General features: G+C 39.2%; 1 protein-coding gene and 1 pseudogene across 3 annotated transcripts in view; both read right to left on the bottom strand.

Moving 5' to 3' along the window:
- HIBADH (3-hydroxyisobutyrate dehydrogenase) overlaps positions 1–20,838 on the bottom strand; it is a 138,409-nt gene extending 117,571 nt beyond the window's left edge. Inside the window, exons 1-2 of one of the 2 annotated variants that reach the window (XM_032286914.1) lie at positions 20,534–20,838; positions 7,505–7,665 (exon numbers count right to left, since the gene is read on the bottom strand). In XM_032286914.1, the coding sequence (XP_032142805.1) occupies positions 7,505–7,665; positions 20,534–20,624 (252 nt within the window). In that variant the 5' untranslated portion in view covers positions 20,625–20,838. Of the gene's footprint in view, positions 1–7,504; positions 7,666–17,521; positions 17,542–20,533 lie in introns of those variants that run through there. The other variant, XM_032286916.1, reaches the window with a different exon arrangement.
- On the bottom strand, positions 5,177–5,586 carry LOC116557425 (annotated as a pseudogene). Its single transcript, XR_004271514.1, has one exon. The product of XR_004271514.1 is annotated as a 60S ribosomal protein L36a-like (transcript).
- Positions 20,839–23,385: the final 2,547 nt, after the last annotated feature.

The following is a 23,385-nucleotide window of genomic DNA, read 5'->3' as shown; positions in this document are numbered from 1 at the left end:
CTTCATGATTTTGGATCTGGCAAGCATGAGCAACAGAATTACAAATAGGTACATTGGACTTTATCAAAATTAAAAACTTGTGCTCCAAAGAACACCATCAAGAAAGTGAAAAACAATTCACAGAACGAGATAAAATATTTGCAAATCATATCTCTGATAAGGAATTTGTATTTAGAATATATGAAGAAGTCTCACAATGCAAACATAAGACAAGTAATTCAATTAAATGGGCAAAGGATCTGAATAGACATTTCTCCCACCACAAAGATATATGAACGGCCAGTAAACACATGAAAAGACGCTCAATATCATTAGGCATCATAGAAATGTAATCAGAATGGCCAGGCAAGGTGGCTCATGCTGTAATTCCAACACCTGGGGAGGCTGAGGCAGGTGGATCACTTGAGGTCAGGAGTTCAAGACCAGCCTGGCCAACATGGTGAAACCCCATCTCTACTAAAAATACAAAAAAAAAAAAAAAATTAGCCGAGCATGGTGGTGCACGCTTGTAATTCTAGCTACTCAGGGGGCTGAGGTGGGAGAATCACTTGAACCTGGGAGGCAGAGGTTGCAGTGAGCCAAGATTGCCACCACTCCCTAAAGGCAAGGACTGTGACTATCTCGATCTGAGCTATATTCCCAGTACCTGGTACATACAAAGTTCTCAAGAAACATCTGTTTAATTAGTGAACTTAATGAAGGTCCTATCCCCTGTTTTGCTAAGGTAACCTACAGTAGACTTAACCCATAGTGATTTATGTAATAAAAAGTAACTTTTCTTCACAAAGAAGAGAATATCTGAATCTACCATTTGAATGGACAGCATGAGAAGAGGAACAGCTGTATATAGCAGAGGTGAAATTAAGGCAGATAGAAACTAATTTATAGCTAACATTAACATCCAGTGCTTAGTATATGCCAAATAGTATTTTAAGTTCTGCACATAATTAACTCATTTAATCCCTTTAACAACTCAATGAAAACAGTATGATTATTCTTCACATATGCAGAAACAAGGGCATAGAGACACTGAAAAACTTGCCCAAGATTGCACATATACTAAGTGGTAAAGAAAGATTCAAAACCTACACATTTTGTAGATTCCCAATGCTTGCTCATGAGTTTTCCATGGCTGCTGCAATAAGTTACCACAAGCGCAGTCGCTTAAAACAACAGAAATTGACTCTCTCACAGCTCTGGAGGCCAGAAGTCTGAAATCAAGCTGTCAACAGAGACCCGCTCCCCACAAAGGCTCTAAGGGAAGATCCATCTTTGCCTTTTACAGCTTCTGATGGCTCCTGATATTCCTTGACTGGCAGCAACAAAACTAATGTCCGCCTCCATCTTCACATGGCCTTCCCGTGTCTCTGTGTCTTCTTTTCTGTCTCTTGTAAGGACACTTGTCATTAGCTTTAGGGTCTGCCCTAAATCCAGGATGATCTCATCTTAAGTTACTTAGATCTTCAAAGACCCTGTTTCCAAAAAGGTCACATCCACGGGTACTAGGAGTTAGAACTTCAATACATCTTCTTAAATACCTTTATTGACATATAATTCGCATGTAATTCACCCATTTAAAGTGTACCAAAGCAAGGCTCTGTTAGCATATTCAAAGATATATGCATCCATGACAATCAATTTTAGAACCTGTTCAAAAAGAAACCTTATATCCATTAGCTATCATTCCTCTACGCTCAACTCTCCCTCTTTCCCAGCGCTAAGCAACCACTAATGTACTTTGTGTCTCTATATAGGCTTCCTTACTATAGACTTTCAATGAAAAGTCTATAGTATGTGGTCTTTTGTGACTGGCTTCCTTCATGCAGCATGCTTTCAAGGTTCATCAATGTTGCAGCAAATATTAGTATTTCATTTCATTACTGAATAATCATCCATTGTATAGATATAACACATTTCGTTTAGCCGTTCTAGTCTGAGAGATTTTTGGGTTGTTTCCACTTTTTCACTGTTACGAATAAAACTGCTATATACAAGTTTCTGTGTGGATACAAATTTTTCATTTCTCTTAAGCATATACTTAGGTGTGAAATTGCTGGGTCAAGGCATAATTCTAATGTTTAACTGTCTGAGAAACTCCTAAACTCTTCCAAAGTGGCCGTACCATTTTACATTTCCACTAGCAATGTACGAGGGCTCCAATTTTTCTACAACCTCACCAACACATTTTGTTACCTGACTTTTTAATCTAGATTCTAGTGGGGTGTGTCTCATGGTTTTGATTACATTTCTTTTTTTTTTTTTTTTAAATACACTGTCACTCAGGCTAGAGTGCAGTGGTGGCAATCTCGGCTCACTGCAACCTCCATCTCCCGGGTTCAAGTGATTCTCCCACCTTAGCCTCCTGAGTAGTTGGAATTACAGGCGCACACCACCTCACTCGGCTAATGTTTTAAACATTTTTAGTAGAGACAGGGCTTCACCATGTTGGCCAGGCTGGTCTTGAACTCCTAACCTCAAGTGATCCACCTGCCTCAGAGGATCACTTGAGTCTGGGAGGTTGAGGGTGCAGTGAGCCGTGATCACGCTATTGCATTCCAACCTGGGTGACAGAGAGAGACCCTGTCTCAAACAAACAAAATCACTTGTAACATCTGCTAATAGTATATATTCAAGACAACTTGAATTTATGCTTCCAGGTGGGCATTTTCCACCTTTTGGGCTCAAATAAACTCTATACCTAATCATAGTTTCTGAACTGTTATTTAAGGTCGACAGGCGATTTCACGTTGTACGAACATCAGAGAGCACTTACAGACTTTCATGGTGTAGCCTATTGCTTCTAGGCTATAAACCTGTATGGCAATGTTACTGTACTGAATACTGTATGTAATTGTAACACAATGTAAGAATCTGTGTACTTATCTATACATACAAAGGGTACAGTAAAAATACTCTAGTATAATCCTATGGGACCACCTTTATGTATACAGTCCATGACCAAAATGTCCTTATGAGGTGCATGACTATAGTTTTACTACTAGTTAAAGCTTGAAGAAAAGCCTCCAGGGTCATAATATTCTAAAACGCTTCTTCACCTGGAACTGCAGCTGGCCACCTTGCACCTTGAAGAGACAGAGGAACCTGATGGAGAAAAGCAGACCCAAGAGGCAAAAAGAAAAGAATCTAGCAATATCTGTATCACTAAATTCAGCTCTGCCAGAGGCCAAACCACTCCCCAACTCTTCAAATACATGAAACAATAAATTCTCAGTTTTTGCTTTCAAAAAAAGAAAAGCACTTCTTCAAAACAACATCTGATTTTCCTCCCTGCAAATCTCTCACTGAAAGTACAGTTGACTTTAGAAATCAACTAGCCAGCATTTCTGCAATCTTGGCAGTGGTTGGGAGATGGGCTTCTTTGTAGTATTAGTTGGTCTTGCCACCTAAGACATACCCAACGCCTTGTCACATCAAACTCAACTTGTTTTATTCTCCAACAGCATTAGGTAAAGTACTACACATATGGTAGGCACTCAAGCTATATCTTGACCTAGGATAAAAGTCTTTAGCAAAGACTGAAGCTCTACTTTTTGAGGAAATTGCTCCTTTGTCCTCATTCTCAATCTGCATAAATCCTACTTACTTTTGCTGTCTGCCTAAATGGTCTTTAGAGAGAATTCCCCTATCCACCCTCTCACCTAATGTAACATATATTTTATTAAAAACTAATGTGACCTTTTACTTTTTCTTTAGACTTATCACAGTTTGGAATCACATATTTGTATGATTTGATAATTCATAGGTATAAAACCACACAAGAGAAGGGGCAAGCAAGACAAATGATCAGTGGCTTGACTGATCAAGGCACTTTATTTTCCAACAATCTAGTTTATAGATAGGTTAACAGGCAGCTACATTTCAGAATCATCAACAGAGATGTCACACACACACACACACACACACACACACACACACACACTCAAAAATGTCTTTCATGTTAATTTCACTAATTAGTGACTATGCATCAAGTAATTTAAAAAACCAAAACTCCAAAGTCAAAGACAAAGACACTGGCTCTTACTATTCATTCACTGTACAGTAGTAACCACTCCTCTGAGAGGTATACATTCCAACACTCCCAGCGGATGCCTGAAACCACAGACAGTACCAAATCCTTTTTTTTTAGGCAAGGTCTCACTCCATCACCCAGGCTGGAGTGTACAGCTCACTGCAGCCTCAACCTCCTGGGCAGAGGCAATCCTCTCACCTCAGCCGCCTAAGTAGTTGGGACTACAGGCACACACGACCATACCCAGCTGATTTTTTTTTTTCTGAGACAAAGAGTCTCCCTCTGTTGACCATGCTGGAGTACAGTGGTATAATCTTGGTTCATTGCAACCTCTGCCTCCCAGGCTCAAGCGAGTCTCATGTCTCAGTCTCCCAAGTAGCTGAAACCACAGTCACCCGCCATCATGCCTGGCTAATTTTTGTATTTTTAGTAGAGACAGAGTTTTACCACGTTGGCCAGGCTGGTCTTGAACTCCTAGCCTCAAGTGATCTGCCTGCCTCGGCCTCCCAAAATGCTGGGATTACAGGCATGAGGCCCAGCACCCAGCCTGTTTTTCTTTATGTATACATTCCTATGATAAAGTTTAATTTCCAAATTAGTCACAGTAAGAAATCAACAACAATAATAAAATAGAACAATTATAACAGTCCTGGAGCATCACTACGCTTGCACTTTGTACCATTACGAAATAAAATAAGGGTTACTTGAAAATAAGCACTGTGATATCACAACAGCCTATCTGATCACTGAGGCAGCTAGTAAGTGACTAATGGGCAGGGAGTGTCTACAACATGGAGACACTGGACACAGGGATGATTCACATCCAGGTGGGACAGAACAGGACAGCACAAGATTTCATCATGCTACTCAGAATGGCATGCAATTTAAAACTTATAAATTGTTTATTTCTTGATTTTCTACTTAATCGTTTCAGACTACATTTGACCATAGGTAAGTGAAATTGTAGAAAGTGAAACTGCAGGTAATGACAACCACTGTATAACCTTAGGGATATTATTTAGCTTCTCTAAGCATTGGTTTCTTGATAACACTTCTGTTGCAAACATAAAATGAGATAATATATACAAAATATTTTGCAAAAGACCTGACACATAGTAGATGCTCACTAAATACTGTATTAGATTCTTTTTTTTTTTTTTTGAACATAAACTCAAGATTTTATTGTCTTCATAAAAGATGACACTTAGAACTGGATCACTTGGCCCTTTCTCTTCTTATCTCCTCCCAATTCAAAATGCTTGCATCTTTTAATAGCCAGCATTCTCTTAGATCTGCAGTTGGGCTCAACGCACTCGAGCCTCAGCACAATCTTCTTTGTAGTTTTAGCCTTTTTCCGGAAAATCGGCTTAGTTTGCCCACCATAGCCACTCTGCTTCCTGTCATAACGCCGCTTTCCCTGGGCATACAGAGAATCCTTGCCCTTCTTGTACTGTGTCACTTTGTGGGTTGGTGCTTGCCACACTTCTTACAGAAAGTCTGGCGGGTTTTAGGAACGTTCACCATTTCTGCGTGAGCGCTACCGGCACGGAAAGAAAGAGGCTGTATTAGATTCTTTACTCTCCCTTTCAAAATATAAATATCTCCTTCATGCAAGGATAAATCTTATACTTAAGGTAGCCTTCATTCATACCTAGCTAAAATAAGCAACACTAAAGAAGTAAGAATCTTATTGGGAAACAAAGGCAAGCCTGGTAACTTCAGAGTATGAGGTAATTCAGGCAGAGCATCAGAAAGCTCTAGAATTCTGGGAAAAAGCAGATGAGAGATTCATAAAGCAATGATGCTCATTACAGTTGTTCCACAGACAAGCCGGAAGTGCTACAGGCATAGAGGGACCTGTGTCAGTAACAATTTAAAAGGTCACAAGCTTCTGCTTTGCCAGTCCAGGGTAACAGACTCCATTCAATTCCTACCCCACTCTTTGTTTAAATTCTGTATTTAATTGAAGATATTTCCTCTGTTTAAAGATCAAGTGCCCTTGTTATTCTTACTGACAGATAAACCACCGTAAAATGACAATATCAAAAAAGTGTTAACCCAAAAAGTAATAACCATCTCCTCAAAATAACTACTAATTGGTTCATCTCAGACTGAATAACAACTTGAAATGCTCACCATCTCTGAAGATGGTAAAAGGCCACCTTTCCCAGATTACTAAATAACTGATCAAATCTCTCCAACAAGGCTAAGTCCCTATATTAATTAAGCCTGTAAGCCTGCTATACTGGGAGTATAGCATCAGTATTCAGAAATTAAATAGGCATAAGCAGCCACAACATTACCCTGAAAAGTTCCAAAGTCATACTTCCATTTTCACGAAATACTGCTGCAATTTCCATACGGCATAGAAACCATGGAAAGGAAAAAAGACTCAGACATCTAGTTCTGAAAACAGCCTTTCTGTAAGTTACTTTCTATTTTGTATCTAGTTACAGCATTTCTCAGAATTTACTTTCAAGTCTATTATCTAGAAGTTGACTGTGAAATTTTTTTCTCAGGAATTTTTCAGTATTCTCTGTTCTGGGATCACATTCTATCCTGTTACTACTCTACAACTGGACCAGGAAGAATTTCCCTCATATCTCAAAAAAAAACCTCTATATTCAGATATTGATACACGGCCTCCTGTAATTTGAGTTATTCATAAAGTTTAACAAATCCAAACAACTCAAGACTTAACCAGAAGATGCTATCATCCAGCATGATAAACTCTACTACCAAAATTCTTTAAACGTGAATGATAGCCTAAAAACAAAACACTAGAGATCCACTATAACTCAACTCTTCATTATAGGACGTAGTGTTTTTTTGGTTGTCTCCTGGTTTACAGCCAATAACTAATAATTATTCACAAAGTACTGCCATATGATGTTTACAAAGCATGTTCACATACATTCTCTTGAGCTTCACAATCTAATGGCATAGGTTGTCATGATTCACATTTTAAGGATGAGGAAATCAGCAGAGGTGATGTAACTTGCTCCCAATAAGACAAAATGTGAACTATCTGAGCTGGAACTCAAACTAGCCTTTATATCTCTAAGCCTACTCTTGTTTTAAAGACAATTATTCTTTTAATAACACAGGAGGTTATTTCCACCAAACTAACTACTTTAACAGCACAATCAGTAAAGTTACTATCTCAGAAACTGATACAGAGCTAAAGCAAGGCCCTCTGACTAAACTTACGTTCCAAGCTATCTGCCAAAGAATAGATATCCCTGAATGTCTGATGAGAACTCTTCTTTACTGCACATCTGGATGTTAGATAAATGTTTACACACACACACACACACACACACACACACACACACACACACACACACACATTAACAATGAATTAGGTTTACAACTCCATTGGGTATACTTCTTTCTAAGAAGCTGTCACTTATTTGAATGTATATTCATTTTCAATCCTCAAAATCTAAAACAAATCTAAAGAAAAGGTCTTACCTGTTCACCTGCATCTTGAAACTCTTTGCAGGCATCAGGGAACACATCATAAATAATAAGCGGATAGCCATGTTTCATGAGATTTTTTGCCATTGGATTCCCCATGTTGCCCAGTCCAATGAATCCAACTGGAGTCTTAGAAGCCACTGACCTAGAACACACTGATTTCAAAACATTATTTTCAACAGAGGCAAATAACATTTTTAATGAAAACATTCATTTAATATTAGTAAGTCAATTGTTACTCAGATTTTTTTTAATAAAAGAAACTTTTAGGAACCAGGCACAGTGGTGTACACCGATAATCCCAGCTACTTGGGAGGCTGAAGCAGGAGGACTGCTCAAGCCCAGGAATTTAAGAATAGCCCATGCAACACACTGAGCTCTTATCTCAAAAATAAATAAAATAATAATACATTTATTTTTTTTAAAAAAACCCACTAACTTTTAAAAGGCTAATTTTAAACTAATGGACCTAACCACATTTAAAGGTATCAACAATGTACAGGCAGACTAACTTCTAATTATTTAGTTTTCTGTGGCACATTCACAAAATTTTAAGATTTTCCTTGTTTTGTACCTGTATGACATGCACTTACCATTTCTAACAATAAATTCAATAATGTTATCATTTATAAAACACCTAATATGTAATTCACCTACAATGTTAAGTATTCTATATTATCACCCTTAATAATGTATATAAAAGACAGAAAGTATTCAATAAGACCTATGTCATGGACCAGCTCCAAGAATGGAAAAGCTTTTTATCTTCCCAATCCCAAAGTTATGGAAACCACCTCCTCCAAAGGTACCCCCCAAAAAAAAAAAAAAAATCTCAAAAAGATGTTAAACCCAGGAAAACGAAAATCACCAGTTTATAGAGGTGGTCTGGGGCAGAAAGGGGACATACTTCCACAGACTTTAAAGGGCAAGTGTAACAGTATCAGGACCTTGGTCTAACAACTCTGAACTTTCAGAAAAAAGAGACTTCCTTATTTTTATTATGTATTTATTTATTTATTTATTTTAAGATGGAGTCTCACTCTGTCACCCAGGCTAGAGGACAGTGATGCAATCTTGGCTCACTGCAACCTCTGTCTATTGTGTTCAAGCAATTCTCGTGCCTTATCCTCCGGAGTAGATGAGATCACAGACACGCACCCACCACCCCCAGCTAATTTTTGTACTTTTAGTAGAGATGGGGTTTCACCATGTTGACCAGGCTGCCATTAAAAAAAAAAAAGCCTCAAAAACTGGGCTTTATTTATTCTTTTCTTTTTTATGTAAGACTTTTTAAAATTACACTGTGGGCATATGAATCAAAGTAATGCGTTACAGAGTTGGGAGGCTTTACATTACCATGGAAATAACAAGAGATGCAATTTTTCACTTTCTAGATTGAGAACTCTACTCAACAAATATTCACTGTATGAAGTACTATGACAGAGCTCAGAGATAGACACAAGCAATGTATGGTCCCTGTCCTTTAAAAGCTCAGAGTCTAGCGAGGGGAAAAAGAGAAATAACTCTCCTTACCCTTTCATTTCCCAGTATTATTTTTTTTCTTTCAAGAACTCCAGCTTTAAAATTGTGTAGTGCAACAACTAATCACAGTCAACCTTTTAAGTTTCACGTTCTCTCAACTGAACTTAATCTGCTCTTCTCTGAACTTAATCTGAATGGAATGAGATTTGTTAAAAGCAAATTATTTGAAGCCCTAATACTTAAGAACTAGAGGTCTTCTTGGGTTAGAAGCATATTTAATTCCTTTAACTTAATGACCGATTCTAACACTTCCATTAAATGTGGGTGTTATTTCTGTGCAACATCATTTTACACGTGCTAAGTTTAATACACTGGTATAATAGAAATTACTTGTCTTTCTGGCCCACAAAGGGTTCAATGACAGAAAAATGACACCTTATTGAAATTTTATTTTGGTATTAAACAGAATAAGTACACTTAATCAGAGAACTCTAATTAATGCTCAAAAACAAACTAGCAATAATAACCAGAAAGAAAATGTAGCATTACTGTGCCTGACTACTCTGTTAAGGCTGAAAAGATATAATTTGGCAATCTAAAAACACTAGAAACTAGGAAGATTATAATTTAAAGACAGTTAATTTAACAGGCAATTCACTCTAGGTCAAACACTTCATAAATAGGGTAAGGCAGAACCACAATTCATTCACAAATTCAGTATTAAGCAACATGTACCAAATGAGATACCATGGAAGGTAAGAGATACAGTCCTTGCCTTCAACAAGCTTAAAAGCCAAGAAGAAATAACCATGTACATAAACACTAACATAAGACAGTTAAGGATAAAGTATTACAAAACCATGCTGATGAAAAATGAGAATTCATGGTGTGGGAACTTGAGGAAGGTAGCATCTGATGTGGATATTACACAATGGGTAGGATTTCAAATGGATAGGAGGGTAAGGACGAGGGGAACTCCATATAGAAAAAGGAACATGAATATACACAAGGAACTAGGAGAGCCATGAAGAAATGAATGACAGTAAGAATTAATCCTTACTGCAATTTTACTACATGCCAGATACTGTACTAAGCACTTTATAAACAGTACTGTTACCATATGCTATATATGATGCCCATCTTATAGCTGAGAACCCTGATGCTTAGTGAGCTGAAGTAAAATACCCAATACTGTACTAAGTTGTAATGCCAAGATTCAAACCTAGACATTCTAATTCTAGAGTCTCCACTTGTAAACAGTGTATGATACTGCTCCCTATTCTTCCTAAAGGAGGCACAAAGAAACAAAACAGCAAGAGATTAAGATTTAAAAAAAAAAAAAAAAAAAACAATGCAACCACAATGTGGAAGGATGGAAGGATGCTCAACAACTTGTATTTTGTAGGCAAGAGGTAGTTATTGAAGGACTGGCCAAGAGAAATGACAGAAGAGACTTACACTTTAGGAATAGAAATGAGGCAGCAGTGTACAATAAATGAACTTGAAGAAGAAAAAGCCTGGAGGCAAAAGAACAATAAAAAAGTGACAGTAATCTTCTACATGCCTTAGTTTGGGCTGCTATAACAAATATACCATAATGGCTTAAACAACACACTCAAACACTTATTTCTCGTAGTTCCGGAGGCCAAGAAGTCCAAGATGAAGGTGGCAGCCTCCTGAAGGCCATTTCCTCACTGTATCCTCACACGGCAGAGAGCAGAAAGATAAGCAGCTCTCATGTCTCTCTGTATAACGGCACTAATCCTATTCACAGGGCTTTACCTGCATGATCTAATTGCTTCCCAAAGGACCTACCTCCTAATATCATTATATTGAGGGTTAGGAATTTAGGATAGGCACAGTGGCTCACACCTGTAATCCCAGGACTTCGGGAGGTCAGAAGTTTGAGACCAGCCTGGCCAACATGGTGAAACCCAGTCTATACTAAAAATACAAAAATTAGCCAGGCATGGTGACAGGCACTTGAAAACCCAGCTACTCAGGAGGGTGAGGCAGAAGGATCATTTGAACCTGGGAGGTGAAAGCTGCAGCGAGCCAAGATCGCACCACTGCACTCCAGCCTGGGTGACAGAGCAAGACTCCATCTCAAAAAACTAAAGAAAAAAAAAAGGAATTCAACATATAAACTTTGAGAGGACATAAAATTTCAGTCCATAACAAAGAGTTAACAAAGTGTGGTAGCCACAGGAAAAGATAGGTATAAAAAATATTTCAAAGACAGAAGTAAAAGAATATAACAATGTATTGCATTATGGGCTAAAATAAGAGTGAGGTCCAAAATGATAGCAAGAGAATAGTGTTATCAATACCTAAGTGAAGAAATCAAAGAGAGCTAGCTCACTTTTGAACAGTATAACTATGAGCTGTCAATGAGCTGAAAGATGTCCAACAGACTATTTGAAATATCATGACCAACGTTTCAGGGATAGGGTGAGAAAAAAAGGGAGATACCTGGTAGCCATCTGTCTCAAAGTAAGAGGTGAAATGTGTAAAAGTTAATAAAATCACCAGATGAGTATAAAGAAGCTGAAGCCCAAAAGTTGAACCTCTCAGAAGCCCAAGGGAATGTGTATACTTAAGTCAAAAAGTCAAAACCAACCCTAAGCTGACACAGATGTTAGAATTAGGAAACAAGGACATTAAAAATTGTAACCGTAGTCCATATATTCCAAAGGTAGAATTATGGAAGATATTTTTAACAATCCAAATTAAATTTCTTCAGATGAAATATATTAATAAAATGTGTGAGATGAAAATTACACCAGAAGATTAACAAAAGAACAGATACCACAAAGAAAAGATTAGTAACCTTGAAGATATAGCAAAAGAAACGATCCAAAACACAGAGAAAAAAATAATTTAAAAAATGAAGAGAGCATCAATAAGCTGTGCGACAGTTTCAACCACCCAAACACATATGTAACTACAGTGCTCAAATGAGAGAAATGGGGCAGAAAATATATGTGAAGAACTAATGCCCAAAAATGTTCCGAATGTGATGAAAACTACAAACCCCATGCATCCAAGGAACTGGATGAACCCCAGTATAAGAAACGTGAAGAAAACTATACCAAGACACATCACAATCAAATGCCCAAGAACAGCCAGAGGAAAAAGAACACACTATGTAGAAAGGGAAAAAGATAAGGACAAAGGCAGATTTCTCAACAGAAACAATGCAAATGAGAAGACGGTGGTGTAACTTTTTTTTTAATACTGAAAAAAAAAATTGTCAGCTAGAAATCTATACCTAGGAAAAATATACTAATATTTGTATATTCCAGAGGTATGGAAAAATCTCAGGGATATGGTGATGGATATGTTCACTATCTTTTTTTTTTTTTTTTTTTTTTTTTCTGACAGGGTCTCACTCTGTTGCCCAGACTAAAGTGCAGTGGTGTGATCATAGCTCAATGCAGCCTCAACTTTCCAAGCTCAGATGATTCTTCCACTTTAGCCTCCCATGTAAGCTGGGACTACAGGTACATGCCACCACGTCCAGCTAATTTTTGTATTTTTTTGTAGAGATGGGGTTTCACCATGTTGACCACAATGGTCACAAACTCCTGAGCTCAAGCAATCAGCTGGCCTCAGCCTCCTAAAGTTCTAGGAGTGTAGGCGTGAGCCACCGCACCCAGCCACACTATCTTGACTGTGATGAGGGCTTCATTGGCTTATATACATCAAAACTTACCAAATTGTACACTTTATGTACAATTTATCATGTCACTGTATTGCTAATAAAGCTGTTTTTAAACTCAATATTGTGTTATAGAAACGAACAAATGACAGCTCTCAATTAAAAAATACTAAAGTGATAGATCGAACGTAAAGTATGAAGTCTGAATGGATCCTGACTTGAAAAAAAAAAAAAAGCTAAGACATTCTTAAGAAAATAATGAAATTTTGAATATAAATTGTACATTAGATGATACCCTGGAATCACTGCTAACTGTCTTAGGTAGGATAATGGTAGTTTGGTTACATAGGATAATGTCTTCATTCTTAGATTCAAGATGAAGCATTAGGGTTAACGGGTCATGTCAGCAATTTACTTACATATGATTCAAGTGGGATAGGTATATATATGGAAGGAAAAAAGTCAATGTGGCAAAATTAACAACTGCTGTTTCTAAGGAAAGTATATGGATGTCAGTTATATTATTCTGCTTCATATTTTTTATAATAAAACAGGGGGATAAAGTTTAGCGTCTCTAAGATAGGGAAGAAATATCACAAGCAGATAAAATACAAATAACTAAGAAAAATAATTCCAACACATGACAAAAATAGGGCTACTTTGCTTTATATGTAAGATAACTTTAAAATGTAGAAGAATATGAATATGTGATTTTTTTAAAGTAGGCAAAAATCACAATAACAGAAAATATGTAAATTATCCCCCCAAAAATCCTCTAAAAATATACCCAACTTGTCATAATTAGAGAAATGCAAAAAAAAAAAAAAAAAAAAAAAAAAGATGTGATACCATTTTTTACCTGTTGGATAAGTTTTATTTGTTTCTTTGATAAAAACTGTTCCTGGTAAGAAGCAACTGATGAAAACATATGCTCTCATATACTGTCAAACTGTATATTAGGTCAACCTTTTGGACAGTAATTTGGCAAAAAAAATTTACATTTGAACTTTTATTTAAAATTTAAATTTAAAACATGCATATTCTTTGACCCAGCAATTCCATTTCTAGGAATATATCCTACACATAAGGGGCCAGCCAACTTTTTCTTAAAGAGTCAGGCAGTAAATTATTTTCATCTTTGTGAGCCATAAGGCTTCTGTAACAACTATTCCACTCATCTACTCTAGTTTGAAAGCAGCCACAGACAACACATAAACAAATGGATATAGCTGTGTTCCAATATAATTTTATTTACAAAAAAGGTTCCCAACTATGGGCCACAGCAATCCCTACCATGTATTACATTCTGAACAACACAAAGATACAGTTTTTTATAGTACTGTTTGTGACAGTCAAAAACTGTAACTATATATTAATAAGGCACTTTGTTTATAACTAATTATATATATTAATAAGGCACTTAATTCATAACTAAATATACCTTGTAGGGCACTTGATAATTCATAGCAAATCAACACAATGAAATGTGCAAATGTTTAAAAAAATGATATATCTAAAATTATAGGAAAAAATCTCCAGGATAAGTCATTAAGTGGAAAAAAAAAATACACACACAAAATGCTGAACATTATAGGATACAGTATTAAAAGGAGAAAAAATGATACATTTTTCTGATTTTCTGTATAGATATATAAACACTAGTTACATCTAAAGAGTTGGACTATTGGGTTTGAGTCGAAGAAAATATTCTTACTTTTTATTTTATAACCGTTCCCATTTTTTAAAATGAGCATGTAACTTTTGTAACTACTTTTATAATAAAATGAAATAAATGAAGTGGCACACAGTGAAATTTAACATACGTTATGTGAATCAATAACCAGCTAGGTGAGTTTCATCAAATGGGGATAAAAGCCAGTTCGGATAAAATTACAAAGTAATGATGCTGATAAAGTGGATTGTGCAAAGGTGAACAGTGTTGCAGCAATCATTACACATTGCAGGTTGACTCTCCAATATTCTTTTCCCTAGACCTGAGGTCAAGTTCAAACTGCCTAAACTAATACACGGTAATAGCATCCTTCTGCCAAATGACTGGTTCAGGACCTGCCAGCCCTAAGCTGAAGTTCTGGAAATGCGGTGGCAAATCTGAAAATGTAATGGGGAATGAACAAGAAATTAATGAAAGCCTTGTATCTCATCAGCAAACTTCTGTGACTCTCAGTATCACTAAGCTAAGCGACAGCTGGGGAAAGGCACAAACAGACCACAACAGTGGATTTATCCAGAAATACAGCAAGAGACTGAGAAAAATAGTATTAGGCATCAGCAAAATTCCTAATTATAAATAACTTTGAGATTGGGTACAGACAAACCTAGAGAGAGACCTAAAGAAATGAGGAAAGAAGAAAGCATGTGTATGTACTTAAAAGAAAAGGGAGTCAAAGGACCAGGTGTAATGATGAGCATTAAGTACAATATGTTTGTTAGAACAAGAATCACCGAGGCGCTTAAATCAATCAGAAAACTAGATCTGCTGGTGAAATCTCGGCAAGAGAATCATTCCCACTAATAAGATCCCAGAAAAGCTGGAGAGCTGATGATGTTAGTTACTGAAGCTGAAGAAGTCAAGAACAATGAGGCCATGCTGGATGGGCCAACATCAAAGTGAAAGAAGACAAAGTTTTCAAAGAAGGGCTCAGCTGTCTTTATTTCATCTTTGCCTGCAGCAAAGTTAAAGAAAGGACGATATAATTAGATGACCAGATGTCAAAAGAGGTTATTTATTGATGGTGATAAGGTTTAAAATTTTCTCTGAGTTTAGAAGGACTCAGTTCCTACCCAGATAAGGCCACTTCTTACAGGTACAACATTGAAGTAACAAGTTACTTCTCTAGACATTGTTTTATAAACAAAAGTACCTACTTCAGAAGGTTATTATAAAGATTACTTGAGATAATGCATGTAAAGTATTAAAGAGTGCCTGGCACATGATAGATAGTAAGTATTACTTTTACCAAAAGTGGTCAAGAAGTAGCACTCAGTTCAAGTCCTATGCCAACTGCCCCTTTTTGCCTAGTGTGTTAGAACTAAGAGCCAAAGAGATAGAAAGGTGGAGATGCCCTGTATCTGGAGAAAGAAAGCTTTTAGTTAAAGTGAAACACCAGAAAAAGTGCTTGGCAAATATAAAAGAATTCGCACCCAAAGAGGCAGAAATCCATGAGTATAATGGAATAATTATTGCCTAAAAACTTTCAAACCTAAATAATGCATTTCTCTTAAATAACTTCTGACGGTAATGTGGGAAAAAGAGTTAAAACATAAATAAAACCAAGCAGGGAGAAAATCAATCAACAAAATACAAAGGTGATACTAGTTGACTGGTTAAGAAACTAGCATTAGTGTCCATTACCGAGGACCAATGGGAAAAGAACAAGCTAGAAACTTGGCAGAGCTTGTTTCTGAATTTATACATGCAAATTAACTGATTTTGACCTTTTTCCAATGTAACATGGGGAGTTATCCATGTTAACTTGATAACCTCAAGTGCTACCAAAAATCAAGTTTCATTAAGTGCCAAAATGCAAAAATTGCTAACAAGTTAATTATTTTACATTTCTGAAGCTTCTTTTCTATTCACAGTAATGCATTTTCATTGCAGAAAACTAGAATGTATGAAAAAGTAGTTATGAGAAACATTAATCTCATTACACAAAAATAAAAACAGCATTTTGCATGAACTTTCAGTCTTTTGACTGCATTTTTCATTATAAGGTTGTATTTTCTATACAATGTATGTCCATTTTATCACATAATACTACATCATAAGCACTCTACCTGCTTTAATATTAAGAGTTACTAAACTGCCGGGCGCGGTGGCTCACGCCTATAATCCCAGCACTTTGGGAGGCCGAGGCGGGTGGATCACGAGGTCAAGAGATCGAGACCATCCTGGTCAACATGGTGAAACCCCGTCTCTACTAAAACTACAAAAAATTAGCTGGGCATGGTGGCGCGTGCCTGTAATCCCAGCTACTCAGGAGGCTGAGGCAGGAGAATTGCCTGAACCCAGGAGGCGGAGGCTGCAGTGAGCTGAGATCGCGCCATTGCACTCCAGCCTGGGTAACAAGAGCGAAACTCCACCTCGGAAAAAAAAAAAAAAAAAAGAGTTACTAAACTAAGGATGATGACTTTCTCTATAAAGGCCTTTATGGTTTCAGTCAACTTATTTTAGTAATAAATACACTCCTTAAGTAATTTCACAAGTTTAAGGTCAAGTTTTAGTCCCAGGACCATGATCAGCTTTTCAGAATTTCATGTGCAGCCCTAGAAGCTAATCTAAAGGGGAAAACTGCCATTATATATTTGCTTTATCCAATGAGTTATGCTACTCTGAAAGTAAATTTCATATATACAAAAAGGACCAATAATATTGTATTCCTGTTTCTATGCATGATGCTAATTTTTCCATCCTACCTTTAGTCAGGTGGTCACTTCAAGATGATCTGATGTGATTTATATTTCCATGTACAAGTTGGAGAGTCACAACGTGACACTTTGTAGAGGGCCTACATCCTGTACATTTTTTCCTCTGTACAAATAAATCTGAAACTAAACTTAATTACCTTGTAAAATAACATACAAAATTTAATTTCATCAAACAGGTGATGAAATACTAATATATGTACAATTTAATATTTCTAATTCTTCTATATGCTTTTTAATGCTTTAAGCATTTTAAAATTAGGCTTAGGCACAGTGGCTCATGACTGTAATCTCAGTATTTTGGAAGGCTGAGGCAGGAGGATCAGCTGATCCCGGGAGTTTGAAACCAGCCGGGGCAACATGGTGAGATCCCATCTCTACAAAAAGTAAAAATAAAAAAATTAAGGCGTAGCAGTGTGCACTTGTGGTCCCAGCTACCTGGGAGGCTGAGGCAGGAGGATTGCTTGAGCCCAAGAGGTAGAGGCTGCAATGAGCCATGACTGCACCACTGCACTTCAGCCTGGGCGAGAGAGAGACCCCATCATAAATAAATAAACAAATAAATAAATAAGATGTTGCAGGCTGGGCACAGTGACTAATGCCTGTAAAACCAACACTTTGGGAGGTCAAGGCAAGAGGATGGCTTCAGACCAGAAGTTCCAGACCAGCATAGCAGGCAACTAGCCTTGTCTCAAAAAAACATTTTTTAAGTTAGGTAGGTATAGTGGTGCACCCTTGCTGTCCTAATTACTTGGGAAGCTGAGGCGGAAGATCACTCAAGTACAGGAGTTCAAGGTTGCAGTGAGCTAAGAAGGTCCCACTGTACCCTTGCTTGGTCGACACAGGGAGACCTCTAAAACATAAGAAACAAAAAAGATGTGCTACTAACTGGCAACTTTTAGGTTTCATTTTTTGTAAACAGTAAATAAATTATATAGATCCTTATATTATCTGTATGACATAAATATCTTAAATATACTACAAATATCCTACAGAATTCAGAGTATCACATAACGTTACTATTTGAACATGGTTCTTTTTCTTAATGATATTTGACTCCAAACTTGCAGGTAGATTTTTTCTACTCTTTAAGAGTCTAATGTCAAAAAAGTTAACACTTTTGCAGTAAACAGAAATTTAAATATTTAAAATAATTCCAGAGAAAAACAATTGCTGAAGAGGTTTAGCCACTGCATTACAAAAGAACAATTTACAATCAGAAATCTATATTCTTACAATATCTTTGGGCCAAAGAGCCAAAAGTACAAGACCATATGCCAGAGTAGTCTAATCAACACTCTGAGGTAAACCCTCCCAATTTACAGAGGCAAGTATTACAGTCTTAAGCCTCAGCCTCTTCCACCATGAATTGGTAAGAACTTTCATAACTCTAAAAGGTACATCAAGATTTGATTAAAATACCATTAGAACACCTTGTAAAACCCTTAAAGCAAATAAGTCTTCCTTGGCTAATGATAACTCAAAGAATTGATGTGAAAACTGGTGCTTCTGCGGAAAAGTGTCTAATTTTCTTGTTAAGATTATCTCGGCCGGGCGCGGTGGCTCACGCCTGTAATCCCAGCACTTTGGGAGGCCGAGGCGGGTGGATCACGAGGTCAAAAGACCAAGGCCATCCTGGTCAACACGGTGAAACCCCGTCTCTACTAAAAATACAAAAAATCAGCTGGGCATGGTGGCACGTGCCTGTAATCCCAGCTACTCAGGAGGCTGAGGCAGGAGAATTGCCTGAACCCAGGAGGCGGAGGTTGCGGTGAGCCGAGATCGCGCCATTGCACTCCAGCCTGGGTAACAAGAGCGAAACTCCGTCTCAAAAAAAAAAAAAAAAAAAAAGATTATCTCCAAAGTGGGAGCACTTTTGTAGCTCAATATATGAAGCTCAAACAGTGGTTACATTCAAGTTTGGCAGATTCTGTGAGTTTTTTTCTTGTAACTGTGTTCTGTACCAGACATCTGTTCTCTTGCATCTCACGGAGCCTCTGTCCTTCTCCAATCAGAAAGGGAATTCAGACTTTTCACTGAGGGGTAGGATGGAAAGCTGTGAAGAATTGTAAGAGAAAGTTCTTACAATTCCCGGCCAGGCACAGTGGCTCATGCCTATAATCCCAACACTTTGGAAGGATCACCTGAGCAACAACGGAGAAACCCCCTCCCTACTGAAAATACAAAAATTGGACGGGCGTGATGGCACATCCCTGTAATCCCAGCTACTCAGGAGGCTGAGGTGGGAGGATCACCTGAGCCCAGGAGGTTGAGCCTGCAGGAAGCAGTGTGACTGGGCCACTGCACTCCAGCTTGGGCAACAGATTGCGACCCTGTCTCTAAATAAAAGGTTGGGGGGGGGGGGAGCTCAAATCCTAACTCGCTGTTTTTTTAAGCAAAGATTAGAAAAAATTAATGCCAAGGCTTTTTTGTTAATCCTCAGAATAGTCTTGCTAAACAGTGGTGCATTGTTGCAACTCTCAAACTTTCATAGAAGACAACAGCAGTGTCCCCAGAAATCAACCAATTTTTCAATTAAAGAGGAGTCCTGATATGATAGAAAGTGTAGGAATTAGGAAGAAATGAGAACCACTTTCTAGATCTTGCTGGGGATATCCTGATTCACTTATCCAAGGGGCCTCATGTTCCTCGTGCAGAACATGAAAGACTATTAGATCTCCTGGATCTTCATCCTGGCTCTAAAAACCGCCTCTTCCTAAAGTCATGGTTAGCTTCCACAATTTACAATGGTATGAGAGGAGGAAGGCAGAATCAATTCTGCCCGTAATCTTGAGGACGCTGAAAGTGTACTGGTTCATAATTTGACAGAAATGACATTTTTTAGGTAGCACAGTTACAGTAGCGGGGGAAAGCCCGTCTTGCTGGTCAAGGGTGACTCAAACTTTGCTGAACGACTTACTCCCTGGCTTGTACATACCGCCTGTGTAATAAGGCCATCCCCCCCGGACTCAGGTGGTTAAACATCAATCAGGCCCTGTTGCCCGAGACTGTGCCCACACAAGGTGCACCCCCAGGGCGCTGAAAGGCCAGGGGTGGCTGGGGGTGAGTGCGGGGTTGCCCCCTGGATTTGGACCCTCCAAACGTCCTCGAAGTCCAAACTCCAAAACAGCATGCTGGGATCCCAAATACTCCCCCCTTCACCCCAAGCTCTTCCCCACCTCTTCCTAAATCCCGATAAGGGCGCTGAACCCGTTCATCTGGAGTCAGGGAGAAAGGGAGGGAAGGCAGAGGGGAATACTCGCGGAGTGAGTGGCAGCAGCAGAAGAGGACAGGCCTTTAGACCAGCCAAAATTTTGATTTTTAAGCCCCAGCCCAACCGCAGCGCCTCCCGTGAAAACACCTCTTCGGCCGTCCGGACAGAAGAAGCGAGCGGCCGAAAGCAGGACAAGGGGAACGAGGCGCGAGGTCCTTACCCGCTGCAAGGCTGCTGACTGCCGGCCGCAGCCGCCGGCTCCAGTACCGGAGACCGGAGGCGGCTCCAAAGAGCCGTAAGGAGGCTGCCATACCGCTCCCGCCCCTCCTCCCCGCGGTGACCTCCGCCGCCTCCCGCAGGGCCCACAAACTGCGAGCGTGTGCAGCGGCACTGGCGGGCTCCGCCACGGAAAGTGGCGCTCGCGCACGCGCTCTCACCGCTCGGGGGTGGGCGCCCAGGCGCAAGGAAAGGAGCACGGCTCGGAGAGGAGCGGCCTGACGCGGTAGGGACCGTCAATCCCCTTACGGACAGGAAAACAGACCAATCAGAATTCCAAGGTCCGCGGCTGCGCGAAGCACCAATAAGAGGCCTTTTTCAACAGTGACTTCAGGCGCCCTGGCTCCTCCCCCAAGCTCGTGCCTCGTTTACAGCCGGCGGGCGGGAGTCTCCTCGTTTATCAAAGCGATGGGCGTGTGGGAGGTGGTGGCCGCCACTGGCTCCCGCCTCCTCAGAAAACCTGTCCCCAGCACCGCCCCTACGGAGGGCTGTATTGCGTGTTTCCTAGTTGCTCAAAAGGACAAAACTGACTCGCAGCTTCGAAAATACTCAGAAAGCTACCATCTGTGTAATAACTATTTTTTAAATATACTTTTACGTTCTGGAGTACTTGTGCAGATGGGATACATGTGCAGAACGTGCAGCTTTGTTACACAGGTATACACGTGCCATGGTGGTTTCACTTGATATTTTTTAACGCAACAGTTTGTCAATAAATTCGAAAAATAGTAGGAAAAGAAGTTGGTAACATTATCTTTGAAGGGAAGAATTACTAGAAATTTGCACTTTCTATTCCAAGGCACATTTCTCTAATCTTTGAAAATTCTACAGCCTAAATCCATTTTGTAAGCAAAACTAAAGATACAATCCAGAAAGTAGTAGTGTATGTATGTGCATTAGAAAGACAGACCTTTTTTTGTTTGTTTGTTTGTGGAAACGGAGTCTCTCTGTCATCCAGGCTGGATGACAGATCGTGCAGTGGCACGATCTCGGTCATTGCAATCTCCACCTCCCAGGTTCAAGTGATTCTCCAGCCTCAGCCTCCGGAGTAGAAGGGACTACAGGCCTGTGGCATCATATCTGGCTAATTTTGAGGGCACTTTTAGTAGAGGCGGGGTGTCCCCATCTTGCCCAGGCTGGTCTCAAACTCCTGGCCTCAAGTGATCCGCTCACCGCAGACTCCCAAAGTGTTGGGGATTACAGGCCTGGGCCACTGCGCCTTGCAGAGAGACAGACATTCATTCATTCTTCGGTCAGTGCTTGGTGTACATATTCGAGTCTAAACCCGTTGAGGGTAATTGCAGTGCTTCTCATCTCCACTGACTCCACCAAAGGGTTGGAACCACACCAAACCAAGACTATAGCCTTTGGAGAAAGGCAATACCACAGGAAAGAGAGTGTGTGTGGAGTAGCTAGGGAAATGGGAACCCCAATCTAAGTAGCACATTCAACAAATTTGACTTTGACCTTTTTTTGTTCCACTCTATCCAGTCACCCATGGCATTGAAAACCACTAAAGGGAAAGCAAAGGAATTGGATAATTTCCATCTGGGCTTTTTCATGTGTCTGAGCATGCTGACGACGTTTCCAAAAACGTGTACAGAGTGCAAGGTCCCTATCTGTAACTGAGAGGAAAATAATTCCCTTCTTTGGCCATCTCTCCACCCCAACCTTCTACACAATACTAAATGAAAAAACAGAAGGAAAGGGAGGAAGGGAGGGAGGAAAGGAGGAAAAACTCATTTCAGCAATTGGACTGTCTCCTAGATTTGGGTCCCCACCCCTACTAGGGGTTAATCAGTTTCTTGAGCATTTCCCACCTGTGTCTGTCTTCTTGGTTTTGTCAGGTTTTAGCTGGAATAGATCTCTGGCAACCAATAAATGTGCCCCTATAGATTTCTTTCATCTTTTTTTCCCCCCAGCCCTATAGGTTTCTATAATTAGCTCCTGAAGTGCAGTTGGCCTTTCAACTATGTCATCCTATATAGCAGAGCTATTTATAACACTAGACACCACATCAGTTGATCTCCCCAGTTTTTATCCTAGTCCTCTTGAGATTTTACATCCAATCGGCCTGCCAGATTGCTTCTGTCATTTTTATCGTAAGCTACTGTTTTTGTTTCTTTGGATTATTTATAGGTATCTTTTCTTGACAATGAGCATTAATGAAAGGTTGCCTCCTGTGAACAACGTTCTCCTAGAACTAGAAGTAGAGAAAAGGGGAAGGGGCTCAAAAAGAGCAGGCAGAGCTAAAGCTGGGCATGAGGTCTTTCAATTTTATTTTAACTGATGGTGGTGGCTTTGAAAACAATGGTATTGACAGTTTGGCTCATCTTGCTCAACTATAACCACAAGATAAGTCACAATTTCTCCATATTCCTACAATTTGTAGAATAACTTCTCCTTCAAGAAGCGGTACATTAATTCATAAATTAAGGAATTTTCATATGTTTCTATGATTTTTAAAAGGCATTATGATTTTTTTTTCTAAAGATGGGGTTTCACCATGATGGCCAGGCTGGTCTTGAACTCCTGACCTCAGGTGATCCACCCACCTCGGCCTCCCAAAGTGCTAGGATTACAGGCATGAGCCACCGTGCCCAGCCAGGCATTATGATTTTTAAAGTAATTCTTACTGTTTGAAGGTGCTTGCAGATAGATATTATTGTACTGGCAAATGCAGTTACTGCTTATGGCTGGCAAGCTTTCTTCATTTGATTGCCCTCCTGATGCTCTTGTTTGAAAGGCACTGCCACTCCTCCCTGAGTCTTTGCCACGCATTTTTGTTTGAAATTG

The sequence above is a fragment of the Sapajus apella genome, unplaced genomic scaffold (assembly GCF_009761245.1).
Source record: "Sapajus apella isolate SASKATOON/1434 unplaced genomic scaffold, GSC_monkey_1.0 scaffold19, whole genome shotgun sequence".
Classification (NCBI taxonomy): domain Eukaryota; kingdom Metazoa; phylum Chordata; class Mammalia; order Primates; family Cebidae; genus Sapajus; species Sapajus apella.
This window is presented reverse-complemented; position numbering and strand designations above follow the sequence as displayed.